The 26,092-nt window shown below is 37.7% G+C and overlaps 1 protein-coding gene across 1 annotated transcript; it reads left to right on the top strand.

Annotated features, from left to right (window-relative positions):
- Positions 1–9,220: 9,220 nt before the first annotated feature.
- LOC114540246 lies at positions 9,221–24,258 on the top strand. Its single transcript, XM_028560528.1, has 4 exons — positions 9,221–9,376; positions 9,590–9,693; positions 10,653–10,733; positions 17,810–24,258. Exon 4 carries the CDS (start codon positions 17,836–17,838, stop codon positions 21,394–21,396), a length of 3,561 nt encoding a protein of 1,186 aa, XP_028416329.1. The 5' UTR covers positions 9,221–9,376; positions 9,590–9,693; positions 10,653–10,733; positions 17,810–17,835; the 3' UTR covers positions 21,397–24,258.
- The last annotated feature ends 1,834 nt before the right edge of the window (positions 24,259–26,092 follow it).

Genomic DNA, 26,092 nt, shown 5'->3' with positions numbered 1-26,092 from the left:
GTAACTTTCTATTAGGGGTTCGTTCGTTACCCCGTAATGAAGGTGTAGCCTGCTTCTCTTCAAAGCAGCAATGTCCGTTCTCTTCTGGATTCGCTTAAGGCCATTAAATTTCTTCAGTACCTTCAATAACCTCAAGTTAATCTTCATAACTCTGCTCTCTTATTTTCAAAACTGGGAGCCGGCACAACGTCAGTCAGGTTTCCCCTTGCTCCACGATAATCTTGTTCCCTACATCGTTAATATCAATGATCAAAGGTTGGTCAAAGAAAACCGGATGAAATTTCGCTGACCGGCGGTATTTTCTGATCAGCACCTTCTCCCTCACGTTAAAGTTTGTTTTCTTTTTGTATTTGGAGATATTGACCTCCTTCTCGTAATTGGCTTTTCTATTTTTATCCGTTTCCTTTGCTTTCCTCACTTCTTCTTGGGTTGCATATTTTCTTGGAAACCGTGAACGTTGCCCATCCCGAAAGAGCATGACTGCTGGAGGCATACCGGTTGCTGGATGAGGTGTTTGCCGGTAATTTTTCGTTGCTCTTTTCAAGGTTTCGTTGTCGGCCACGCCTTTCTGATGCATATTCTTCATGGCTTCACCCAAAGGCCGCATAAATGTAACTACAGGGATCGAAGAGGGATGTAGTGGAGGTGTGTACCGCAGTTTAATTAATCTATTTCAGTGAACCTCTGCATTCGAGCGCTATTAAATGGTAGGCCATTATCCGATATCTGTACCTCTTGATTTGGTCCATAAACTTCATGAATTTCACTCCGTGCTGGAATGACTCTATCTGCTTTCGTTGATGTGACCAGTTTGGCTGCGGGAAATCGCGACGCTAGATTTTGCACGACTACAACGTGCTTTGACGATGGCATCGGTCCAAACAAGTCGACTGCTACCGTGTCCCAACATTTTTCTGGGACTTTGTCTGGCTTGGTTGGTTCTTTAGTCTTATCTACAAACATAGTACAGCCGTCGCGCGCATGACTCAACCAACTCCTTCACTTTCCTATTCATATCAAGGAAGAAGAAGTGGTATCTAAGCCTTCTTTCTAGTCCGCTTTGGCCGGGATGCGATCCTCTGTGGGCAATTTTAAGCCCCGTTTACACTACACTCAATTTATTGGCACGGCACGGCTAAAATTGGTACCCGTGCTCAATTTTATTGGCGTTCAGGCCACCGAAACAAAGGCCGAGCACAGATGAAATGGGCACGGGTACCCATTTTAGCCGTGCCGTGCCAATAAATCCGGTGTAGTGTAAACGTGGCTTTAATTGTCATCTCTTGAAGCTTCTCCGGTAAAACGATTCTTTCATCTTTCAATATTATACCATTTCCAGTGACCGTAAGCTGTGGTAGGATCTCCTTAAAACGCTGCACATCGCTTGCCTCCGTCTTCGGAATCCAGGTTAGTCTTTATTTATAGGCTTCCCGATCTTTACAAGAGTTGGATCTTCTTTCCTACACTGTGCAATTCTTGCATAGCCGATGCAGTCAAGTACCGAAGTGTTGTGGAGCATGTATAATAGATTATTTAAGTCGTCCGCTTCCTCTTGCTCTGACTGTGGCAGCTTTTGGAGCGGTTTTGCATGCCGTGATATGTAATCCAACTGGGTAATTTTCCCTCGTTGGTAAACCAAGATAAACCGAATGTCTTGATGTCTCATCTTGACTCTTTCGGTTTGAAGTGAACCGTGCCGTTTACCGCTTAAAATTGAGCATGAATGTTGTTTGATGGTCTGTTATCACTTTATTTTTGTTGGAACACCGACGACGTAGTTGCGGAATCTTCTCAAGTCGAAGTCGATGCCAAGGGCTTCCAGATCAATCTGAGGATGGCGGGATACTCGTTCGTTGCTCTTGATGCTATTGCCACTGGTCTTGCGTTCTCAACGCTATTCCCTTGTGCCAACATCGCTGCAGGGCCTGTCTTGTGGGCATCGGTGAATATAAATGTTTGTTTACCCATATCAAAATATTATAGTAGCGTTCGCTGCTTGCTTTGCGAAATTTGAGATGAACTCTGCATATGACTGCATCATACATAGGAAATTTACTATAAGTCCAACTATATATATATATATAGTTGAGCGCATCCACTTTAGCAGGACTCGGTCTAACTCCGATAAAACTAATTTGCAGTCCCCAGAATTCAATTTCTGATGATCCCAAAATGCATTTACTTGGATTAAGAGTTATGCCGGCATTGGATATTGCTCTCATGACGTCTTCAATTGCTTTGTTATGTTCTACATTATTCTTTGTCGCTACGATTAGGTCGTCATGTATGAGGCGAACTTGCGGAATATTTGTAAATAAAGGTTGAAGGGCTACGTTAAGCTCGCCTTGCGTCGGTTTCATTCCCATTGTAAGACACTTGTACCTCTACAGCTTGCCATTTGCGTGGAATACTGTCAGATATCTTGAATCCGGATGAAGCTAAATTTGCCAGAATGCAGACTTGAAATCCATCTTTGAGAATATTTTTGCCCCGCTGAGCTTTGCTTTAATATTCTCTTGCCTTGGAATAGGTAAATTTGACGCCTGGATGGCCTTGTTAACATTACGCGCATCCAGAGTCATGCATGCGTATAGCCCCGTCTGGTTTGGATGCAATTATCGCCAAGGTTCTGGTTCTATAGGTGGATGTTCATCGTTTACGTCTTGACTCACCATTTCTTCGATAACTTTGCGACTCGTTCCTAAAAGATGATAAGGTGCTGGCCTTGCAGGATTGGCAACTGGCTTAACTGACGTATATATCAACATGCGGTTTTACTTGATGATTTCCGAGCTTTTCTGGGCCAATGAAATTCTGTGGAAACCGTTGTAATATATCTTGAAGAGCAGACTTGTCGTTAGATTGTATCAGTTTCACCGGAAACGGCAGGTTTTGCTGCTAACTGTTTTGCTGCTTGTCCCGCGAGAACCGGCTCACAAGGACTGTTAATTATATGCCAGTCCATAGGAACTGTCGAGCTTCCGAAAGTTACAGCATATTTTGCAATACCTGCCACTGGTATTGCTGGCTGTCGTACGGTTTGATCTTGACGTTTGTGTTAACCATTTTCTGTGCGAGATTCCATCGTTCGACCTCTTTCTTTCCACACACACTAATGCTTTCTCCCGTGTCCGCAAGGTCGGCAAGGACAGAAGCTGCACTTCTTAACATGCTCTATTACAGACGCCTTTGTCTCTTGCCCACAGTAGTGGCATGCTTTAGGTTTTTCTTGCGGCTTTGCGGCCTTGGAAAACTTTGGATTCCGCTATGCACTCCGGTTCCGGGTGTAATTCCTAATCTCCGGGCGGAATTAGTACCCTCACCTGGTACTCCGCACAGACTCGGGGATTCTCGGGATTATTGCGAATAAATAAACCTTACGACTTGTTTATGATTCTTGAATATATATACATAATGCCTAAAATGACAAAATATTAGTCTAAAAAATCTCAAAAAAATCAGGCAATTTGTTTCTCAGCTGTGAATGTTCTACACATTCCTGATAGCTTATATCGATCGCGTGTTGCAAGTCATTAATAAGTTTGAACTTCCAAAGATAAAAAAAGATAGATTTTTAAATTCTTTTATTCCGGCGTGCATTAAAGAATTTTCTTAGATCTTCAATTTCATAAAGAGTCACCAAAATGTAAGCGCAGATGGATTTATTGGAGTAGAGAGGCAAAGAAAAACAAAAAATATTTTTGTCGGGAATCGACAACAAGGTAAGCGAAAGTCAAATGATATCTTGTCTGGAAGAGCGTAAAGTAAAACCTACCTACTTACTCTTTTTTAAAAGCAAGCGCAAAGTATTCTCTCTGTAAAGATCAACATCCCAGCAGCTGCATGATTGTTCTTTAATGCCAAATGAATCCTTTTGGTCGAAATTTGTAAGATGTAAACGATGGAAATCAAATGGGCATGAAAAACAAATCAACACCCGTAATTTGGAAGAGACCCAAAAGGGAAACTTGGCGACCAAAGTACAATGAACAACATCCCTGTTCTGATAACATCTTACAGCTAAATACCGATAATACTAATATAAAATAAATGTTTTATCCGTGTCAACTGTGTGTGATCAACAGCTTCAATTCCAACGCGTGTCAGTATAGTCGACCATGATACTCGTCCCATACCTTAAGAATTCCAACTAAAATTCATCTTCTGGTTCAAAAACTCCCAAATGCTCTTAGTACCTAAAACCGTCTGTTTTGTCAACGTCTATGTCATAACTGTTGTATCAAATATGTAATAACTACTTTCTAACTGAGCGTGAGGTCCATACGGTAAATATCAAACCGAGGTATTGTTGTATTGACCGAGCGATACCGATACCGTATAGACCAAGCAGTCGAAGTTAGTAAGTTTTTTATTATATGGCATAATTCATGCATATCTTGTAATTTAAATACTTTTTAAGGCGGCTTGGCGACATTGGGGAACAAAAGGAAAAAAAGCACTCTATTTTGTAAAATACTAATAAACACAACATCATATTTAATATTAATGACGAACAATCTGAACTAATCATAAATCTTCATGCTTTAACTGGCTTATAAAAAGATCCGTATTAAATGTGATTAAAGTCGGATGTAAAGGCACTGTCACACTGTTGCGTATGATAGGAACGTATGAGTCGCGTATAAAGATCATTTCATTCATTTTTATACGCACGAAAAAGTCCGTAAAAATAGGACATTTTGCATAAAATTAACTTATTAAACGTATGAGTATCGTATGAGTAGCCTGTCGCTGGCGTATGCCAGCGTATGAATAGCTTACGAGAAGCGTTTGGAATGCGCATGTCAAGTATACCACTGGCGTTTCACAGACTTTAATCGTATATAAGCGGCAGTATTTTCACACGGCTCCATTCGAGAAAATGTCAAACCTACAAGTGAAAAAAGAAGAAGACACCATGGCAAATAAGAAGACATCATCTACCCGCGGACGAAGAAAAGGAAAGAGGACTCCATCATCAGCCGTTGCCAAAGCTGACGAACAACGTGTTTGTGCACCTGCAGATGTATTTGAACCACCTGATGATGATGCACTTATTCCTAAGACATCTTTGAATAATGCGCGACATGTTCCTGAGTTCTCAAAATCTCCAACACAACCTTCCCAAGACTCCCATAATTCATCAGCTTTATCATCTGAAAGCATTGATGACTTCACCTATACGTGCCTTGACAAGAAGAAAAGCGGGGATAGTGCTCCAAACCTGACTGAGAGAGAACAGTGGATCCTCTCAAAGTTTGCCTTCCTGAAGACTGTCACTCGCCTGTGGTCGCCACCGACCGGAGCCCATACAGAGTGTAAGTAGACAGCCATATTACCTTAGCAACATGATGACCAAGTAATTTGAGACAATTTCCACATGATATTTTTGGTCTTTCTAGGTGAAGGAAACCATCCAGCTTCACAGAGGAGATCTTAATGCTGCCGAGAGCGCCTGCGCTGATATGCAGGATGTCTTAGATGAAGTCACTCCAATACCATCATCTACCGCTGGAAAGTCCCACAAGCGACAGAGACAGAAAGTGACACAGGACACAGAGAGTGACGTCCTTGAGGCTCTACAGAAGAGAATTGCTGAGTCTGGCACCATAGTCAAAGACATCTACAAAGCCAAACAACAGCCCATTACAGCACGAAGTGTCTTTGCAAATTATGTTAAAGAGAGCCTTTTGACTATGTCCAAGTCCAAGTACAAGAAGGCAATGTCCTCCATCAATAGGTTATTGTCTGAACTCATGGATAAGGACAGCGATGATGAATTTCTAAGTGCAATGGCGGCTCCATCTATCAAAGTTAACCAACAAGGGATCAACCACCCCACGATTTGCACCCCACTACAAGAATTCCCTTCTGTTCATTTAGAGCATCAGCACCATCCTTCTCTGAGCATTATCCGAAACCCAGCAACATGCCTATAAATATGCCTCCGGCACCGTTGGTGAGAGGCTCTCAGCCCATGGAGTACATGCAGTTATTTCAGTATCCACATCATCACAAGACTACCACTAAACAACAGCAGATGATTCCTCCTTCCCAACAACTTGCTCAGCAACCGTTGCAGCAAGGCCCGGTTCGTGCCTCTTTGGCTTCTGCAACAGAGTTAATAACGGAAACGTCTAGCCCAACGCCGCACAGTCCAAGCTCAGCCTTTGAGCAAAGTCACCCGAACATTACTAGTCTTTCAGGATTTCGAGAAATCATGGAATCAACTGATGATATTGGATTTCAGGATGAGGTTCTCAACCTTCGACCACCAACGTGAAAGAAGTATTGACTATTTTGTTACTGTAGTAACTCTCACGATAATCGAATTGTCAAAATTAAATTCTCATTTTTTGTTTCTCATAATTTCATAATACACACTGCATTTACACCCTTGTCTAAAGGACAACATTGTATATATTCTAAAATCTTGCAGTATTAATGTTGGAGTGACTATATAATTAACATGTGTTTCGACACCTACAAAAAGTTTTGTTGTGGTTTAGTTTCGTTTACAATAATTTTATCTAAATCATTCTGTCTTGCCATGGAACTGCACCTGCCTCTGAGTTGACCCAGTGCTTCAACAGATTCCTTAGCCCCTTTCCTTTGTTGGTGGATGTGTTTCTCCCAACAACTGTATGTGTGTCGAGCAAATTTCTGTCTTGTCTCCATGATCCAGGAATGAAGTTGTTGTTCATGTTCTCTGCATGGTCTAGATGCTGGTTTTGTAATTCAGGATAGCGTATCCTCATGAGATTGTGCAGGACAATACAAGCTTTAACGATGAGCTTCACTGTATCAGGGTGATGCTGCATTGTAGTTAACAGAACCTGGAAACGATTCGTCAGGATACCGAAAGCGTTTTCAACTACTCTTCTGGCGCGGGAAATCCTGTAGTTAAATATCCTCTCTTCATAGTGTAGACCACGGCGGCTGTATGGCTTCATCATTGTCTCTCGGAGGGCAAAGGCATCGTCACCTACAAAGAAGTAGGGGACACTCTGATAGTCATTTGGTAAAGCATCGGGGACGGGGAATCCTATAGTTCCATCTTCTGTTAATTCTTTGATTTCAGAGTTGTTGTAGATCTGTGCTTCCGATGATGACTCTTTACCTCCGAGGTCTGCCCAGATGAATTTATAATCTGCGTCTACAAGGCCCATGAGTACAACAGAGTAGAGTCCCTTGTAGTTGAAATATTGGGATCCACTTTTTGGTGGACACTTGCAGGCAATGTGCTTTCCATCTATAGCACCACATGTATGGGGGAAGTTCCACCTCTTGAGGAACTTATCAGATATGGCACGCCAGCCCTCTGGCGTGGTAGGGCAGGTCATTACTTCGGACATGTATTCGTCGATGATGGCTTGGCAAACCTCTCTGACAATAAGTGACTGGGTGTTGTGGTGGACCCTCCATCCGTACTTCATGGCTGAATACGTGCTCCCAGAGGCAAGGTGTCGCAAAGTCAAAGAGAGCTTCAGCCCAGGCTCCAGGGGTCGCCTATACCAGGTATGTTTCTTGGTGATCCTGGGACTCACTCTTGCCAAAGGCTCATCAAACATCTCGGGGACCATCCGCATAAAGTTCTTGAAACATCGCGTATCCTCGCTTCGGAGTTCCACCAGAAGTTGGTCGTAAATGCCAAACTGCCTTCGCCTTCCGATCCATGATCTCATCCATACCATCCATACGTCTTTTTCTTTTTCTTTTTCTCCTTTTACTTCTGTTATTTTCTATGTGACGAATCGTCAAAGCTATGAGATCAAACTGGTATTCAAGAACAGCTAACTCCATCCTTTATCCTCGACGGTACAAGATGATATGAAGGCATCCAACATAAATATATATCATACACAATAAATGACATGCTATAATATTTATATACCCTTTTTCGTAACGTTTGCAATACGCTGAGGATACGACGACCAGGCATTAACTATACGCTAATTGTACGGTAAATGCGTTACTTAATCGTCAGTCATACGCTAAGCCCTCTATAGACGTTAAACATACGTCACACATAAGTTAGACCTTCGTTACTGATGCGCTATCAACACGTTGGTTGTACGGCACACTTACTCATTTGCGTATGATTAGCGTACTCAACCTATTAGTACAGTACATTTAGCGTCCTTCTGCCGTATTCAGCGTATGACTAGCTTATCTTTACCGTATAAACCATACGTCCAAACACGCACAAGATTTTTAAGCATGCTTAAAAAAAATTTTCTTCCTCGGCGTATACCAGCGTATGTGACCGTGCTTGGAACGTGTATAACTTACGCACGACGTACCACCAGCATATTTCAGCGTATTCCGGCGTATGCGTAATATTTATCATGCGCTGCCATACGCTAATGCGATACGCAACAGTGTGACATGGCCTTAAAGTTTAAAATCGTTTAAAATTTCGGAAATTCCAATGAATATAGTATTTCAGGTATGTTGATATATCTATCAAATTGCATAACTTTTCTTTTGTAAAGGTTATTTGTAAAATCATTTGTAAAAGTTAGCTGTAAAATCAATAAATATTGTGAGGTACAAGTTTATGCAAAAACTTCTTGGTGAAATTCAATTAAAAACAACAAAGATGAAAAGCAAAATATCCTGTGAAGGTGCGAGTTTTTGAGATACAGTATATGCCTGTCAAAACTCTTTATCACAAGTTTTAAATACTGGCAAACACATCAAATTATTGTTTTTTAATCGTTTCCAAACATTGTTTGAACTCACAGACTTCATGAATATTTTAACTCTCTTTAATTTGATTGATGAAACGTCTTCCTCCGTTTGAAATTCATATTTTATATAAAGGGCGAATAATTTAAATTTTCAGTTGGGAAAAACAGAGCGTTTCTGCACAAAAAATAATAGAATTAATTGAAGTTTTCCAGTGCCGATGTCATATGAAATAAGGGATATGAAATATATTTACAGAAATATAATGTTTTTAATTCTAGTTCTGAATTATAACCAAAGTTCCTTCAGGTGATAGCTCAGTCTATCGCCTCTTTGAAACATAAACCTTCGTTAGTTTGGTGCTATCTTCTTGGCTTCTAGTAGCCTAAAAACAGACCTTTCGTTCGTGAGGCTTCTTTCGGTTGCGGCTCTCAACATGAACGCTAAAAGTACCTATTTTTTACCATTACGGAATTAGTTCCCTTGACCGGCCTTTCGGCCCTTCGTGCCGACCGGAGATCAAGCATAATATTATGGCCATGGTACCCTATATAACCCTATATTTTAACCGCAATATAACAGTTTGCAACACTTCACGACATGTTTTTCTTCCAATGTTTTTTAAATATTGAATCTGTTTTCATAATTCTCGTCTCCGAAGTATAACATTCAGGAATAAACAAAGGTATTACTGTTAAAATTGTATTAAATATCAAGGTATTTATCATTGTAGGTGTTGTGTTAGAAATTGCAAACGACGCAAAATTACTGTAGAGAACTGTAGTACTATTGCAGAATGTAGTGATATTTAATTTTTGAGTTTTCACCTGTCTTTAGATGTTCATTTGGGAATAAGACATGCCTTTTTTCACAATATTAACACTATTTTCTATTTTAGTTTCAAGAGGAATTTATGTGCCCAGCAAGCCAGCATTCCGAATTACGCCCCTGTTGTCAATTTGCTTCACGACAATATTTGAGTATATCAAGATATTTATTGCTGTAAGTATTTATTTTAAGTTCATTAGAAGGATCATGTTATCTTAACAACCTTGTCATTGGGGTCGTAAACTGCCATGGTCATATGAATATATGATTCCCCCAAAATATTGATTTTATCATAGGCAGCCCAAATATGCATAATAATTTGAAAGTTTTACTCAGAATAAAAGGGTTTACAAATCTATTTCTCCAGCTTAAATAAGTGGAAGCTATTGTACATAGCATAAATTTACCTATTTGTATTAACATAGTGCTTATACCAGTCTAGGGTACATCCATGCAATTGCCATGCTGAAGGTTTAGAAATGTATTATGTTTTTATGTCAAGATGTTTTAATTATTTGGCAATCATCAAATATAATTATGTAGTGATAATGTCTGGTGAAATTAAGCAAGATGAATAAGAGTGTTACACCTAGATTGCTTGTTTAAATTTTTGGCACCCTAGCTGTTTCAACCATTGACAATGGAATGATTTGTTTTATTACACACCAACATCTTAGCGGTTATATGCCAACACATGCATACTGCATGAGGTGTATAAAATAATTTCTCAGGCTAAAACATAATTCTGATAAATTAAAACATTTATCCTGAAGTTGTGGAAGCCAACTTCTAAGGATTTTCATCGTCTCTAGGGTCACCAAAGTGCTGCGTGGTAACAACTAGGGCACCTGCACAACTGCAATCATAGTCAGAATTTTTAAAATATATTGGCTAGACCACTTGTTCGCAATTCAGCGTTGGTTGAAACCATATTATGTTCAAGGATCGATTTCTAGTGCAACTTTTGGCTCCCAAGATGGCTTCCAAGCACACATATACTGCCCCAAGCAGGAATTCAAAATGGCATTTTACATAATTTGAATGCAAATAATGTGATTTTTTCACAGTGGCGATCAAAATTTTAAACTATTCATATCTAAAACTTGACAGATTTTCTTACCTTTTTCCTTAAGAATCTGGATTCATTTTCACTGTGTGTGTTAACGATGTTCCAAATATTGAATGATATCTTTGCTCTGCTATTGAATGGGAAGGTAAGGGATTGTGGTTTATTACACATTTTGTATCTCCAGTTTCTGTTCATTCATTTAATAACTATATCAGCAGATGTGCATATATAAATATCTTTATCATATTAAATTCTCATTTTATGAAGTGGAAAAGTGAACACTAGTGTAAAATTCCAAATACGGGAGATCACTAACCACTAAGGGCTTAAAATTTGTATTGGGGAAGTGCTGAGATTTGGAGGAAGTTTTAGAAAAAGTTGATGACCAAAATATAAATTTTGAGGTTTTGTAACATGTAAAGTTGACTGACAGAAACTATTTTCATGTGGATATCACTGGACACCGCAGAAATTGGTGTTTAAGACGTTTCAACCCGAAAATCTAATCGCTGGTTCACAATTGTGCATTTCTGTATCGCCCTATCAAAGAGAAACCTTTTGAATATCTTAAAAAAGTTCAATTTTTCTTCTGAATACGCATTCTGCAATCTTTTGACAGCTCATCATGCACATCTGACCGCTGTGAAATGGCCATTTTGAGGCTTAAAGTATACACAAGGTTATTAATTCAGACGATTCGTTTTTACCGTGAGCAAGCTTCAAATCTTTTGTGCAAGACATATTTTCTTGAATATTTATAAATCTTTTTCCTCACCAAGTTTGAAGTCTAAGTATCGAGAATTGCGGCTAAGCCTATACCAATTTCCGCGGTGTCATATCACTGCATTGTCATGACAATTGTGGCGAGATCTTTCCTATGGTGATACATGAGTGTTAATTGAGAATGAAAGAACTGTTTCTGGTTAAACTAGATAGATAGATAGATCCTTTAATTAAAAGGGCAGGTTGCAGCCAAAAGGCTGAATTGCGTACGCTAATTTACATTATCAATGGTTGATTAGAATGAAAAAACAAAACTATTTTACAGGCATGTATTAATATATATGGAACTACAAAACTACAAAGAGGTTAAAAACAATTAAGCATGCAATAAAATGCTTGGAGGTGAGGGGAAAAAAACTGTTTCTAAATCTGTTTGTTTAATTTAGTCTTCAGAACAACAAAGTTTCTAGAAAGTCTCAGATTATAGTATGGGAAGTGTCTAGATGGTATAACATAAATGTTTTCCACTGCTTCTGTAGTTAATTCTTTAAATAGTTTTTCGCATGTTTTCACGCGCCTGTCACTTAATGACTTGATGCCACATTTTTCTAAGCAATCCGCATAGCAATTAAGTGGGTAGATCGGTCCCAATATGGTTCCCTGGGGACACCAGAAGGAACATGTAACCATTCGGACAAACAATCTCTTTCTAATTTCACTCTTAATTTGTTGTCTGTCAGTGAGAAAGTCAATAACCCAACGTTTGATGAAACTTTAGTTGCTAAAATTACCAGTTCCCTCACTAAATGACATATCTTGCTATGTGCTAATTACATAATTCACACACTGTTTCTCTGTAAATGTATTGCTTTCAATCCAGCTTTTAGCACAATCACGTTGTATGAACGTTCTATTAACGTTCGTCGAACGTTTGGATAACGTTATTGATTAACGTTGGGTAAACGTTTTTTTGTGAACTCGTAGGAACGTGGTATCAACGTTAGGATTAACGTTACAGCGCGACGTTAATACAACGTCAGTACAAGGTTCAACTCAATGTTCATATAACCTAATTTCCAACGTTAATGCAACGTTCAGCTAACGTTTGGCGCCAACGTTCGGCCAACGTTTGAACAACGTTTGAACAACGTTCAACCAACGTTAAGATAACGTTGGATATCAAGGTTGAGACAACGTTAATTATTTCGAGGTATTTGAAAATTTCTGCGAGCTTTCGAATACAGATAACTTATAGTTATCAGCCGTCTCGCCAATTTGCTAGAAGAAATGTTTTAATCAATGCCAATGACATAGAATCTACATGTATTCACAGGCTGGCGAACAATGCCTCCGAAGTCGCAATTAAATTTACACACCACAGTATATACGTTTCATCAGTTCAATATTTTATTTCATTCAAATTAATACCTTACAAGCTAACATATTTCTTTAAAACACAGAATTGGCATGCAAAATTATTGCTTCTCTGATTCCTACTTTCGATCCATTTGGAATGATATCTCCAGTGATATTTTCGTTATTTACGCCTTTGGCCGGTAGCACTTAGGAGAACGCGCAATATGGATAAAGCTTCTTCGTGTTTATCTATGAGGGTGTCTAGCTGATTAGCTTCGTTAAGACGGACCTTTGAAAGCCTAGGAAATCGGAAAACGAAATTATTAAATTATAAACATGTAAATTATTCTATAATTTAGATAGGTAATAATACAATAATACAACGCAGTACACTTATTGACATCATATTATATGCCATCTCGGCCATCTCCCCCCTTGGGATTTGAAGGAAAAAAACATGTCATATATTTTGTGAATAATGAACAATCGAGAATCTCTTCTTACCTTTGCGACAGGTATATGAATACTCGGGAATCAAATTTACCTTTTCTTTATACAATCGACGCAGATAAGCTGTAAAACGGTAAATGAAAAATACTTTAGTCAAAGACACATTTGAATTTGGTGCCCTTTGACCTTATTGGCTTATATCACATTTTCATCATTTACGCAAATTTTCATTCCTATTACAAACTATAAAACAATATTTACTTACGTTGATGACCTTGATACTTCAGTTTTTCCAACAGAAAGAAAATTTCAAACAAAACTAAGGTAGATTATGTTTGAAATAAAGGGAGATTTGTTTCTCGCAAAGTAAAGCTTCAAACGGAAACGAACGCGCGGTGTATGTGTGATCGCAATCTGAGCCTATGAATTTTATCGACTGGTCCCCAGCACTGACCATATATGGTATTGACATATAACAGCATCACACATTCACAGGCTCGCAGCATCTATTCGGATTTCAGTATTGAAATGTTTCTGTCGTCTTAATCGTATATATTAATATATTTTTATATAATATAGCATTTCGTCCATCATCGCAATATGGAATAATTAGTATGGTTTACCGGTAATTCATGAGCGACCTGCATGTTCCTAACTGTCTCACTAAGACTCACAGATACTCGCTAACTGAACCGTTTGGGTGATGGACGTACATTGCGCAGCGATTTCATGATAAATTGAATTTTAAATTCAAAAAACCGCAATGTGAAATGTTCGAACTGAACGTTAATAACGTTAATAGCATTTCCATATTCAAACATATATAGACACATTCAACAAAAATGTAACCATGATCGAACGTTAATATCGACTTTCAAACAACGTTGTCACAACGTGGCAATAAAACGTTAATACGACGAAAATGTCACCCTGATCAAACGATATTCTCGACTTTTAAACAACGTTGCCACAACGTGGCAATGAAACGTTAATACGACGAAAGCTTCACCCTGATCAAACGTTATTCTCAACTTTCAACCAACGTTGTCACAACGTTGCGATGTAACGTTGATACGACGAAACTGTCACCTTGAGGGAACGTTAATCTGGACTTTCAACCAACGTTGTCACAACGTTGCGATGCAACGTTGATACAATGAACAATATCACCTTGAACGAACGTTAAACGCAACGTTAAACCAACGTTACAGGAACGTCAGAATATAACGTTCAGATAAACGTGATTGCCAGGTTGAATCCAACGTTCAACTAACGTTGATCTAACGTGATGTAAAATGAATTAGGACAAACAACGTTGTGAGAACGTTGTATTAAGGTTTAGTCATGACTTAACCAAAATACAACCTTTGGCCAACGTTGGGATAACGTTGTGTGCTATATATACTTGTGTCTACTTGTGTTCCACCCCAGCGTCTACTTGTGTTCCAACCCATCCCCACACGGGATAAACCTAACAAGAGAATCACATGACCAGCCTTGACCAGGGTCTTTGCCGCAGCGTGGGCCGTGGAGCGTTGGTAAAAGAGCCCGGCTTGCGAGGTTTGTTTTACAGCGCCCTGGCTGAGCCCACGTCATCCCGGCGGCCTTCACTTCTGCGTCTATGTCTATGCTTCTTCGCCAAGTCTGCTTTGGTCTGTCTACCTTTTAGTAGACGACGAGCATTGCTTGAAAACATTTCGGGCGTATAAAAATCGAGCAATTCTTTGAGAATCTACCCAATTTATCAACTTATGTTATTAATTAGGAGCATTCAATTCAACACAAATATAATTTGGAAGGTTTATTCCATAAATAGATCTAAGTGGTTAGAAAGAAACGACGCTGTGTTGTTTATGTATTGATAGATCCCTAACACGAATATATATTATGTCGATGGCAAGTCGATACCTGATATTCCGCATACAGTACATAAATGATATTATTATGCATTACTAATGCAATCTCGATTGTGATTGTCTAAAAACCTACAGATAATTCTCAATGTCTTGCCACCTACACGACATTGAAAATTATCTGTAGGTGACGTAATTTTTTGCCGCTAGTTTGTTGTCAATAATGGCGCAGGCTTCGCCTCTAAAAAGGAAATACATAATAAAACAATTATTGAATTCGGTTTTCGCATGATATCGAGAATTATCAAGCCTCAGTTTGCGTTATCTGCCTGAGCTTCGCTTCGGCGAATAATGCAAACTGCGGCTTGATAATTCTCGATATCACACTCAACCTCATCCAATAATTGTTAACTATACAAAACGGACATTTCGTGCAGTAATCAAATCATTTTGGCGGTATACAGTATTGTAAAGTAAAAAGCAAATTCTGAATAAACATCTTGAGAATCAAAATATAATTCAAACAAGACAGATTGAGACTGTAAATTTTCGACTTTATTACAAAGTATTCTATATGAAGATGACTTTGTAATAAAGTCGAAAATTTACAGTCTCAATCTGTGTCTTGTTTGAATTATATTTTGATTCTCAATATGTCTTGTTTATTCGAAATTTGCTTTTTCATGCTTTTTCATGGTCATGGTTTTTGGTCTACACTATTGATTATAAGTGTATTGTTTTATATAGATTTACGCGTCGAAGTATCCACATCATAGACATATAAGATGCACCGCGGTCGGTTTATTTACATTATTTACAACGCAACTATTTTGGCTATTCTTATGAAATGACGGATAAATTGTTGCCATCATTGAATGTAGTCACAGTTGTTTGACGATGAGAAAATAGACTAAACTGAGAAAATCGCGCCCGGTTTACATAGGCAACTAAAATTATAATTTAATAGTGACAATATCTTCGACTATAACGTAACTTGAGTACTTTGAGCTAGTTCATTATATTTTTACTGGCATAAGTCAAAATGTTTATGTTGGGACAAACGTCTGGTTGCTTAGGTATTACAGGGCATAGCCTTTGCACTATCCTTGGATCCCTAGTCTTTTCCCCTGTGAGTTTGAGTCTAGGGCCTGTTTTGTGCTGTTGGAATTTAGTTTTTCGTAGGGTTTCACATATCCATCCCCATTTTCTCTTCTTGATGTCAACGTCAATGGGGCTTTGTCCCGTTCTCTCCCATAGTTCTCTGTTGGAGATGACATCTGGCCAGCAAACATTGAGAATGGTTTTGAGACATCTGTTGATGAAAGTTTGTAGTTTGTGGGTGATGGTATTTTTTTTCCTCCATGTTTCTGAACCATACAGCAGCACTGACTTCACATTTGTGTTGAAGATTCTGAGTTTGTTGCGGGGTGAAAGGGCTGAGGAGCTCCAGATGAGGCGTAGGAAGTTGTTTAGCACTAGCTGTTTAATGCCATTATAATAGAAAAACATGTCTTTTTCTGCCAGTATTTAGCGATAAAAACCAGTCGCTTAGCTTGAAACAATAATTGCATTGGGGGAGTATGTTCATATATGTTTATATCCACTTACCCTAAAAACAATAGCCTTGAAATGGAATCAGTGCAGCATAAGACGATCGTATATAAGAATATACACTTCGAATTAAAAACTTCTACCAACGCCTTTAAAGTCTAAACAAAGCGAGCCGTTTTTGACGAATCGCGATTACTCCATGCGCGTCTGATCTTTATAGATCGCATCACAAACTGTACTAATTGGGAGCCATATATATATATATATATATATATATATATATATATATATATATATATACACCCGTTTGCAAAAACGTTGGCCGCAGATAGATATATAGATAGATACTCGAAATCTAATTAGAATTGCATATGTTGTGTAATATGATTGAAATCCCATGCAAATGTAATCATATGCAATTCTAATTAGGCTTCGAGTATCTATCTATCTATCTATCTGCGGCCAACGTTTTTGCAAATAGGTGTATATATATATATATATATATATATATATATATATATATTAATATATATGTTATTTGCTGCGAGGCCCAGATCTCGTATTTTTTAACCCTGACTTTATTGATTTTATCAAACACAAAAAAATACAACAAATTTATTTTAAGGAATAAACTATAAAAACTGTAAATCTGCAAGCCATTTTAGAATTTTAATACGTCAACAACTCCTTATAAGGACATCCTAGTCGGGAAACAGCCAATGAAATTGCAAATATTGTTACCACAGCAACGTGTCACGGCAATTCGATTATAAAACAACGTATTGCCAGGCGAAAAAAACGTAAATAATCCAAACTAAGAAGTTTATCGGGTATGTTTTTTATTTTTAACAGTCTTTTAGCCTTTTCCGGAAACGTTTTCACACATTCTAGCCGTCGGTCACACATTTTAGCCGTACGTATTGTCGAAAAATAAATAAGAATATACAAGCCGTTTTTGACGAATCGCGATTATTCCATGCGCGTCTGATCTTTATAGATCGTGTCACCAACTGTACTATTTACACGTATTGGGAACCACCTTAACAAACAAACTAAGGTTTTTCCTTCGAATATATGACCGCATGCTTGTGAAGATATGGTGTTCCATTTTAACTCACTGAATTTGGTCATCCTTTTCCCTGAGTAGCTGGTATAAGGAACGTAGCATGCTTGTAAATTTTGTGAATACGTTTGACAATGACTTTAAAGTAGAGCGGAAGTATTATCTGAATATTGTGTCTTGTTTTTATCAGAACAATTTCCCAATCATTTGCTTCTCTGGTTTCAGGGATTTTCAAGTTAAAGATCAGTTTAATGGATCCAATAAAAAGCAAAGCTAATTATTCCCGGGTTTGTCAACTGTTGGTAGATAAAGGAGGAGATGCTTTGAGACTTGCTCTACATTCGGTGCATCCACCTTCCACCTTGTCCTCCGCATTGAATGCAAACAGAGCCACCCTACAGAGAATACGATACAATATAATTAAAGCCCCGCAATGGGATCTACTCTTTCCAATATCTGGTGCACCAGATTCAAACAACTTCGATATCACCTTACTGACTGTTTTACTTCGAAATATTTGTGGATTGTCTCCACCAGCGACTGGGTGGAATGTTATGCCTCCAGGTAGCGATACATCTATATCAGCAAACATTTTGAGAGTCAAAATGTTCAGGAATGAAGTGTATGGTCATATTCCAACTGCAAGTTTAGACGACACAACGTTTGAAAAATTGTGGCGAGAAATTTCGGTACCGTTGGTCAACTTGGGAATTCCTCAAAAGGATATTGATGAGTTGAAAGTGGCTCCTCTCAGCTCTGAAGAAGAAAGTTATACTGAAAGATTAAAAGAATGGAAACAACAAGACGATGACTTGAAATCAGAATTAATTGATGTTAAAAGTGAAGTAGTCAAGCTAAGAAAAACAGTAGATGAGAATGTTCATCACTCAAGTGTCGAATCGAAACTACGAGACGATGATTTAAAATCAGAATTAATTGATGTTAGAAATGAAGTAGTCAAAATAAGAAAAAAAGTGGATGAGAATGTTCATCACTCAACTGTTGGATGGAAACTACAAAACGATGATTTAAAATCAGATTTAAGTGATGTTAAATGTGAAGTAGTCAAGCTAAGAAAAACTGTAGATGAGAATGTTCATCACTCAAATGTCGAGAAACTCGCTAAATTTGACTTTACTGGAAAGATTGACGACCTTTGTAAGAAATTTCATGAAGGAACTAGAAAATGGTTGTTTGATAAACTCTCAAGTTGGTTTGTGAGTAAAGAAACCAAGGTTATGATCCTAACTGCAGGTCCAGGCGCTGGAAAAAGTGTTTTGTCTGGAAAGATCTCTGAGCTGTATAGAGAACGTGGCCAACTGGCAGCTCACCATTTCTGCGACTTTAGAAATTCTGATTACAGCAATCCTCACAGAATCCTCCAGTCCCTTGCCAGCCAAATGTGTGATAATGTTGTTGGATTCCGTGATAAACTAACCGAAATCCTTCGTCGTGAACATTCTCGGGACTTGCTGTCAGACGCATTTCGTGTTCTTTTAAACGATCCACTACACTCTCTTCGAAGAAATGATCCAATGTTGATCATTGTTGATGCCTTGGACGAGAGCAAAACTGATATGAAGAGTGAATTTTTGGAGTTGATATCCGAGAAATTTTGTGAACTGCCTGATTGGATTAAGATATTCATTTCCTGCAGACCGGAGCTACAAGTACGGAAGGTTCTTCAACATTTACAGCCGTTAGAAATCCGTCCTGATGATGAAGATCACAATCAAGATATTGCGCTTTTTATTCGTCGTAATTTACCTAATCTTGATTATGATAGTTTAAGGTTAGTTATTCGTAAGTGTGAGGGATCGTTTTTGTACGCTTATCACTTAGTTCATGAATTAAGAAAAAAGGGCTTGGGAATTGAACCCGACTTAAGTTATTGCATCCCCAATGGTATTGCCGGATATTACGAAAAACAGTTCAAACGTTTGAAAAGCCGCCTCCAACGTTTAAAGCAAGATACCTTTTCATCTATCTTAAAAAGTTTTATCAGTGTTATTGCCGCTGCGTTCCTGCCTCTCCCGCTGAAAATTCTTTTTACTTGCATGAGTCTGCCCTGGAAAGAATTTGAAATACGCACGGCGATTATTGACATTATGTCAGAAATTCTTCCAGTTTATGATGGTTGCCTGACTCTTTATCATAAGTCATTATGGGATTGGATGACGTTGAATGGGTATGAGGAACATGCGTTTGTTGCAGATGTTAAAGATGGAAATAGACGTCTTTGGCATGCTTGTGAGAAGGAATTCTGTGAGATAGAATGTTTTAAGTCCGTTTTAGAATTTCAAACTTCACCCAAGAATAAGTACGCTTTAAAAAATGGTAGAGGATATTTGGTGAATACAGGTAAGGTGGAGGAATTTCACTGGTTGGTGCATGTTGGCGTAAACTATTTAAGACTAAAATTTTGTAATTGCACCACCGATATTGATTTGAACCAAATCCTTGACACGTATGGTAGTGATCTTTCCAAAGATATTTATTATGGCATCATTCAACTGCATTGTTCCTTGGAAAGAATAAAAGAGGTATATTTTATGCCAGAAGGCCCTCCAGCGTATTGTGACAATTATTTGAAACATCTTGCAAACGGATACTTTGATTTTTCAGAAAATAAAGTCTGTCCTAAAAATGTTGCCAGAAATATCTTGCATACAATAAATGAGATTTGGATAGAACGTGTGACAAACGAAGAGAATCATAATTTAAATCATGTCTTCTGTGCCTTGTCAGTTGATTCAAATACCAGTTCTCTCTCACCGGACAATACGATGTGTGCCCTCTTTAATATAGAGACACGGACATTACAATTGCTTAAAATACCAAGCCTCGCGACTCTTTTCAAAATACAAGTACACATACACGGTTATTTTGTCTACTTCATTGCCTTTTCTCCTGATTCCTCCTATTTGTTATTAAATTCAATTCAGTCATGCGTCCTTGTTAAAGAACAAAAGGAAGTACCCTTCATAGCACACGGCCCCAAAGACATTTGGAATTGTTCTTTTTCTTCGTGTGGAATGAAACTTGCTACATTAGGGCGGAGATTGATCCAAGTGTGGGATGTAATGAGGAAAACCCTATTAGCAGAAGTTCATAATGTGGATTGTGGACCTGTGTCTTGTTGTTTGTTTAGTTTGTGCAGCTCCTACATTCTTCTTTTGAATCGGTATTACGGCTCATCAATGTGTAGGAATGTCTTGCACTCTAAGAATTTAGAAGAAGTGCCGTATATTAAAAAGAATTCTGTTGCGCCGTATTTGTCAAGTAAAGTTTCCATTCAGATACATTCACCGGATGATGTATTGGATCATGACGAACCATCCGGTAGGATTAGCTTTGATCATGTTTGCTTGCCATCTGGTGAGATAGTCCTTCTTTCTAATCAAAAATGTTCAAAAACCTTTTCATGGAAGGGAAAAAAGTGTGTAGCATTTCGCGATTACTCCTCCGAAGGTGCTGTAGCTCTGATAATATACGATTTTCTAAACCAAAAAATCGTTGACGTCTTTCAGATTGATTGTTTGCCTGCTGTATATGATTTCCATCACATTTCAAAATTAGAAGAGACAAAATTCTTTTTACATAATTATGATCCAAGCCTAGTATGTATTATATCTCTGGAATCTCCTGATGCTTCTTTTGTCGTCAACGGCGAAATAGATTGCTGTGCATTATCTCCAGACACCTTGTATGTAGCGTGCTGTTTTGAAAATTGCATTCTTTCAATAAGAAGTATCGACAGTGGGGAAACATTGCAAACTGTTGCACTGAAACAACGAGCAGTGGCGTGTTAGTGGTCTGAGTCGTATCTTTGGTTGGTCTGTGAAGGCGTGCTTGTTAAATATGCTTATGAACCTTTCAAGTCAAATATCTTAGGAAATCAAACTGAAGAATCTTTTTTAGATTTTAGTCGTGTTGTTAAGTTTGCAAAAGATGTTCTTGTAATTAGCACTGACGGGAGAATTTCTATTTTGAAAATTTGTGGAGAAAATCTTTGTCATCAAGAAATACCTTCTTGGATTCTTGGAGAGGCGCCTGGTGAAGAGTCCACTTCTGTCGCAATAAGTTGTGATGGGTGTGCTGTTATGTTACATTGCAGTTGCAGGAAAATTTATGAATTGTGGGAAATAGAATGTGGCAATAGATGGTTTGTACGTTCAACGGGAGAGTTGAATGAATCAGTTAAATGGTTCTGTTTAACTGGTACTAATATGACTCGTAGTTTAGTATTAGTGTCATCCCAAATGAATGCATTAACTGACCTTGGGAAATTTTGTTTATTTTCTATGAACTTTCTAAGAAATGGTATGAGAAATGTGCTTACTCTTCCTTTTAAATCTTTTCCGAATGCTTTTTACATGGATTCCGAAATGGTAGGTGTTTTTACTGATGACATGATGCATTTCGTTAAGCTGTCCGAAGGCAAAATCATAGCTTCCGTACGGCTACCTTTTCATTCTCCCAATGTATTTTTTCGTTTTTTCCTGCGATCGACTTGTTCTTTTCTATCCGTCGGGAGAAGTGGTAACAAACATTATAAAATTCATAATTTTGAAAAGTATTTATCGCTTCCTTAGCGTAATGATCCTGGAAAATGCGACTTTCTGTCTTAGATGAGGAAATATCACGAATCATTAATTAATACTAAAAAAATTATTTCTTGATAGAAAATGTTCAGGTAGATAGGTATTGGCAATTAAACTTACGGAAAATATCCAAGAACTTAATTTGAATAAACGTCCTAATATCAAGGAAAAACCATCATAAGATGTGCCAAATGTTTGAACTGTGCCGATTTTGCTAAATAAAATAAAAAATAGCTTTTTGACTAAATCTTGTATCGTCTTTATAGCATAAAAGTCGATTGATTCAAATATTTGCTACGAAGTTTCTTATGGTAAGCGTGCAAATATACAGCTAATTCAAGAAACGGTTTCCATACACATACATGTGACGTCGCCAGGTCGTTAGTTCGGTTGGGGGATACCCCTGTATTTATGTTCTACATATAGTCCTAACACAAATCGATTGTTCTAGCGGTCAGTGAACATACATGGATATATAAATGTGCTCCTTAATAATTCTGGTACGTCACTGGTCATATAAAAGTCAAAACGCAAATCAACTAAAACAATTTCTTTCCGATTGTTTGATGCAAAATTATATGTGTGCACGCGTAAATAAGTCTGCGTATGCACAACACACCTGGACCATGAATCTTTGCGTACCTATAACGAAATATTTTGATGTTTAAGGTTTTAACTTGCTTGGCACTTCTTTTTCTTCTTGAGTTGGCTGTTTACTGCGATCTCTTGCATATATAACTTGGTTTACTCTGAGCAATGTCGTAAAAATTGAAATGATCGTTACCTGAGCAAATACTTTTCTTAGCATTCGATAATTAGGGCAAAATATTAATCAATTAAAAACCTAAATTTTAGGTCATCTGATGTCATTACTATAGTTAATCTCACGCGTAAGGCCCAATTACACTATACGGGGTCGCTATTGAATACAGTCACATTTTTTAAGCTGTTAAAAGGCTGTGAATATTTATATCTGAGCCAAAAAAATCCACCAAATCTATCAAACCAATGAGCTTTTACTACAAACCATTTCTTGTTAACGGCAAACGAAAGTGTCGTGACCAGCTAATCCTGTGTCGTGTAATGTGGACCTTAGTCACAGATGAAATTAATGTTTCATGTCTAAGATTATTTCAAGATAATTGGAAATTAATTTGATTTAGCCAATATTAAGCTACATTTGAATGTTGGCGTAACTGATTACATGCTAATTGAACGAAAGCCAAAGGTGGACCAGAAATAACCTACCAAAAACCGTGGTTAACCTAGGTCAAACCTAGGTCTGATCGTGGTTGAACTGAGGTCAGACCGAGGTCGAATCGCTGTGAGACGGAGGTTAAACCTCGGCCTCATGCTCGGTATGACAGACATTTCTTAAATTTTTTTCGATTTGGTTATTGTGTTGTCGTTCTCATTGTTAATAACATTTCGTTCGGAAGCGAACGGCCTGTGCGAACGTATTTTTTCCCTTGCGGTCGTCTGCGGTTTCTATCGGTCGACCACAACCGAACTGCAAAGGAACCGTAACCTAACCGAACTGCAACCGCAGTATGAGGTTATGTTAGGTTATTTCTGGACAGTACTGTAAGTTCTCCTTTGGATCGGAACGGACAGGAACCTCAGGAAAGGAAACTTCCCTGTTTTGTCCGATCCAAAGGAGAATTTTCCTGAGTGGAAACTAGCCTTAACTGAGCGTGAGGTCTATACAATATCAAACCAAGGTCTTGGTGTATTGACCGAGCGATAACGACACCGGTATATAGACCAAACAGTCGAAGTTAGTAAGTTTTTTATTATGTGGCATATTTCATGCATATATTGTAATTTAATTATTTTTCGAGGCGGCCTGACGACATTAGCGAACAAAAGGGAAAAAACACTCTATTTTGTAAAATATAATCAAAACTTCATATTTAATATTTATGAAGAACGATCTGAACAAATCATAAAACTTCATGCTTTAACTGGCTTAAAAGTTCCGTATTTAATGTGATAAGTCGGATGTAAAGTTTGAAATGGTTTTAAAAAATTTTGTTCGATCAACTGTATATTCATTGCATTTCAGGCAAATAAAACTCCCATTTTGAATATGCTTCTCACCAGTCATCTCGTCAATTTTTATTTCATCTACATACAATTAGCAGAAATTTAACGTTTTTGCTTCAGTTTTGCTTTGTTTTTCACAGGGCAATAAGAATTACGTATAATGCCCGTGGGCATTGCGGGAAAATCCGGACCTATCAACAGCCAATCGAATTCCAGAATGAACCCTTGTCATATAATAATATAATATATCTAATATATGATAGATTCGTTTTTAATATAGCCATGTTTTAATATATATTTTTTCCTTCATGATAAAAGATTATTGCAGGGCCGGGCTATAATTTAATCATCCTTCAGCGAATCAGAAGGTGTATAAAATTATTGTGGGCGTATTCGACTATAACTTCATATGTTTTATAAACCGAGCTCCACTGCGCCATCAACAAATTAACAAAATCAAAGTGCTGCTGCTGCTGTTGAACTGTCTTTCTAATCATTCAGGCGCAGTTGAACTTTCTTTCTATGCATTCACGTGCCGGCAGAAGATTTCAATTCAAGCATTTTCATATACATATCTAAAAGCTTATCAAAAATGAAATTTTATTATCACATTTTTTTTGCTTTCATTTACTTCAAAATATCAGTAATTACACTTGTCCACAATGACAACGAAATGAACTTTTGCTTCAATTCAAGTCTTGAAGGTAAGCCTTAACTTATTTCGATGAAGTAGCTATAAAATAACAAATAATTAAGTCGACCTTCTCTATATCAATATGAGACCATTATATATATATACCGTAATATATGGAGGAAATAATTTAACAGAGTTCTTTCTTTTCATAATGTCTTTTATCTATAATGTCTCATTTTAATAATAGCTTTGAAATCATGATATTGTATTATATAAAAAAAGATGATAGCGCTGCTGAAACAATTCGATATGAATGATGGCAGCATATCAATCAAAATATATTTATTTGCATATCAATTAAAATAGATTTAAATCGGTTGCGATATAATAATGCTGAAGAACTGAATATGCGACATCAATTAAATATGGATTAGCTGCTTTTGACAACCTCTAATGTCGAAAACCCAGCTAAAATACTCTGTTTAAATATGAAATTAATCAGCTTTTTTTTGTCTAAATTAATGTTGATGTCGACATAACACTATCGTTCCTCCTGCAGGCGATTGCGCCCTGTCGACAGAAATAGGACAGCATGCGAAGATGATGTTAGATAATTTAACGAAATGATGAACGTGTTAAAAGGATTTTCTCCATTGAAAGAAATTCGTAATTTTATTTTTTAATCGACAGGAATTCAACCATTTATTATTGATAACCTTAATATACAGGGTGTATAAAAAAACAAACCCCTCTCAAATTTAAGTCAATGCTAATGTGTATACATTGTAGTAATTTTGAAAGTGTATGATAATTGCTTTGAAAAAGCTTGGCAAGAACGCAAGATCTTGTACTCATGTGACTATAGTCACAAGTTAAAAGGCTCGGAAACATACTGCTTCCCCAAGAGGTCCCAGAAAAAAGGTGTTTTTATATCATACCAATCGTCAAAGAGACGACAAAATAAAGGAACACGTTTATAATAAAGTGCATGCATGTAAGATATAATATTTGAACCGATATTCAAGTCCTTTGGGAATTTCAAACTCTGCACTCTAAAAACAACCTGGTTAAGATATCCTGGTCAAAAATTTTTGACCACGTATGGGTCAAATAAATTTCAGTCAACCAGGATTCTGGTCATTTTCCTGGTAGAACAAACAAAAACCCGACTGACCAGGTTTCCTGGTGAAGCGAAAATACAAAATGGCGGCTGTTAATTTTAGC

The sequence above is a fragment of the Dendronephthya gigantea genome, unplaced genomic scaffold (assembly GCF_004324835.1).
Source record: "Dendronephthya gigantea isolate DGI-Jeju-01 unplaced genomic scaffold, DenGig_1.0 000226F, whole genome shotgun sequence".
NCBI classification, from domain to species: Eukaryota; Metazoa; Cnidaria; class Anthozoa; order Malacalcyonacea; family Nephtheidae; genus Dendronephthya; species Dendronephthya gigantea.
The sequence above is the reverse complement of the archived record's forward strand: the minus strand, read 5'-3'. Positions and strand labels throughout refer to the sequence as shown.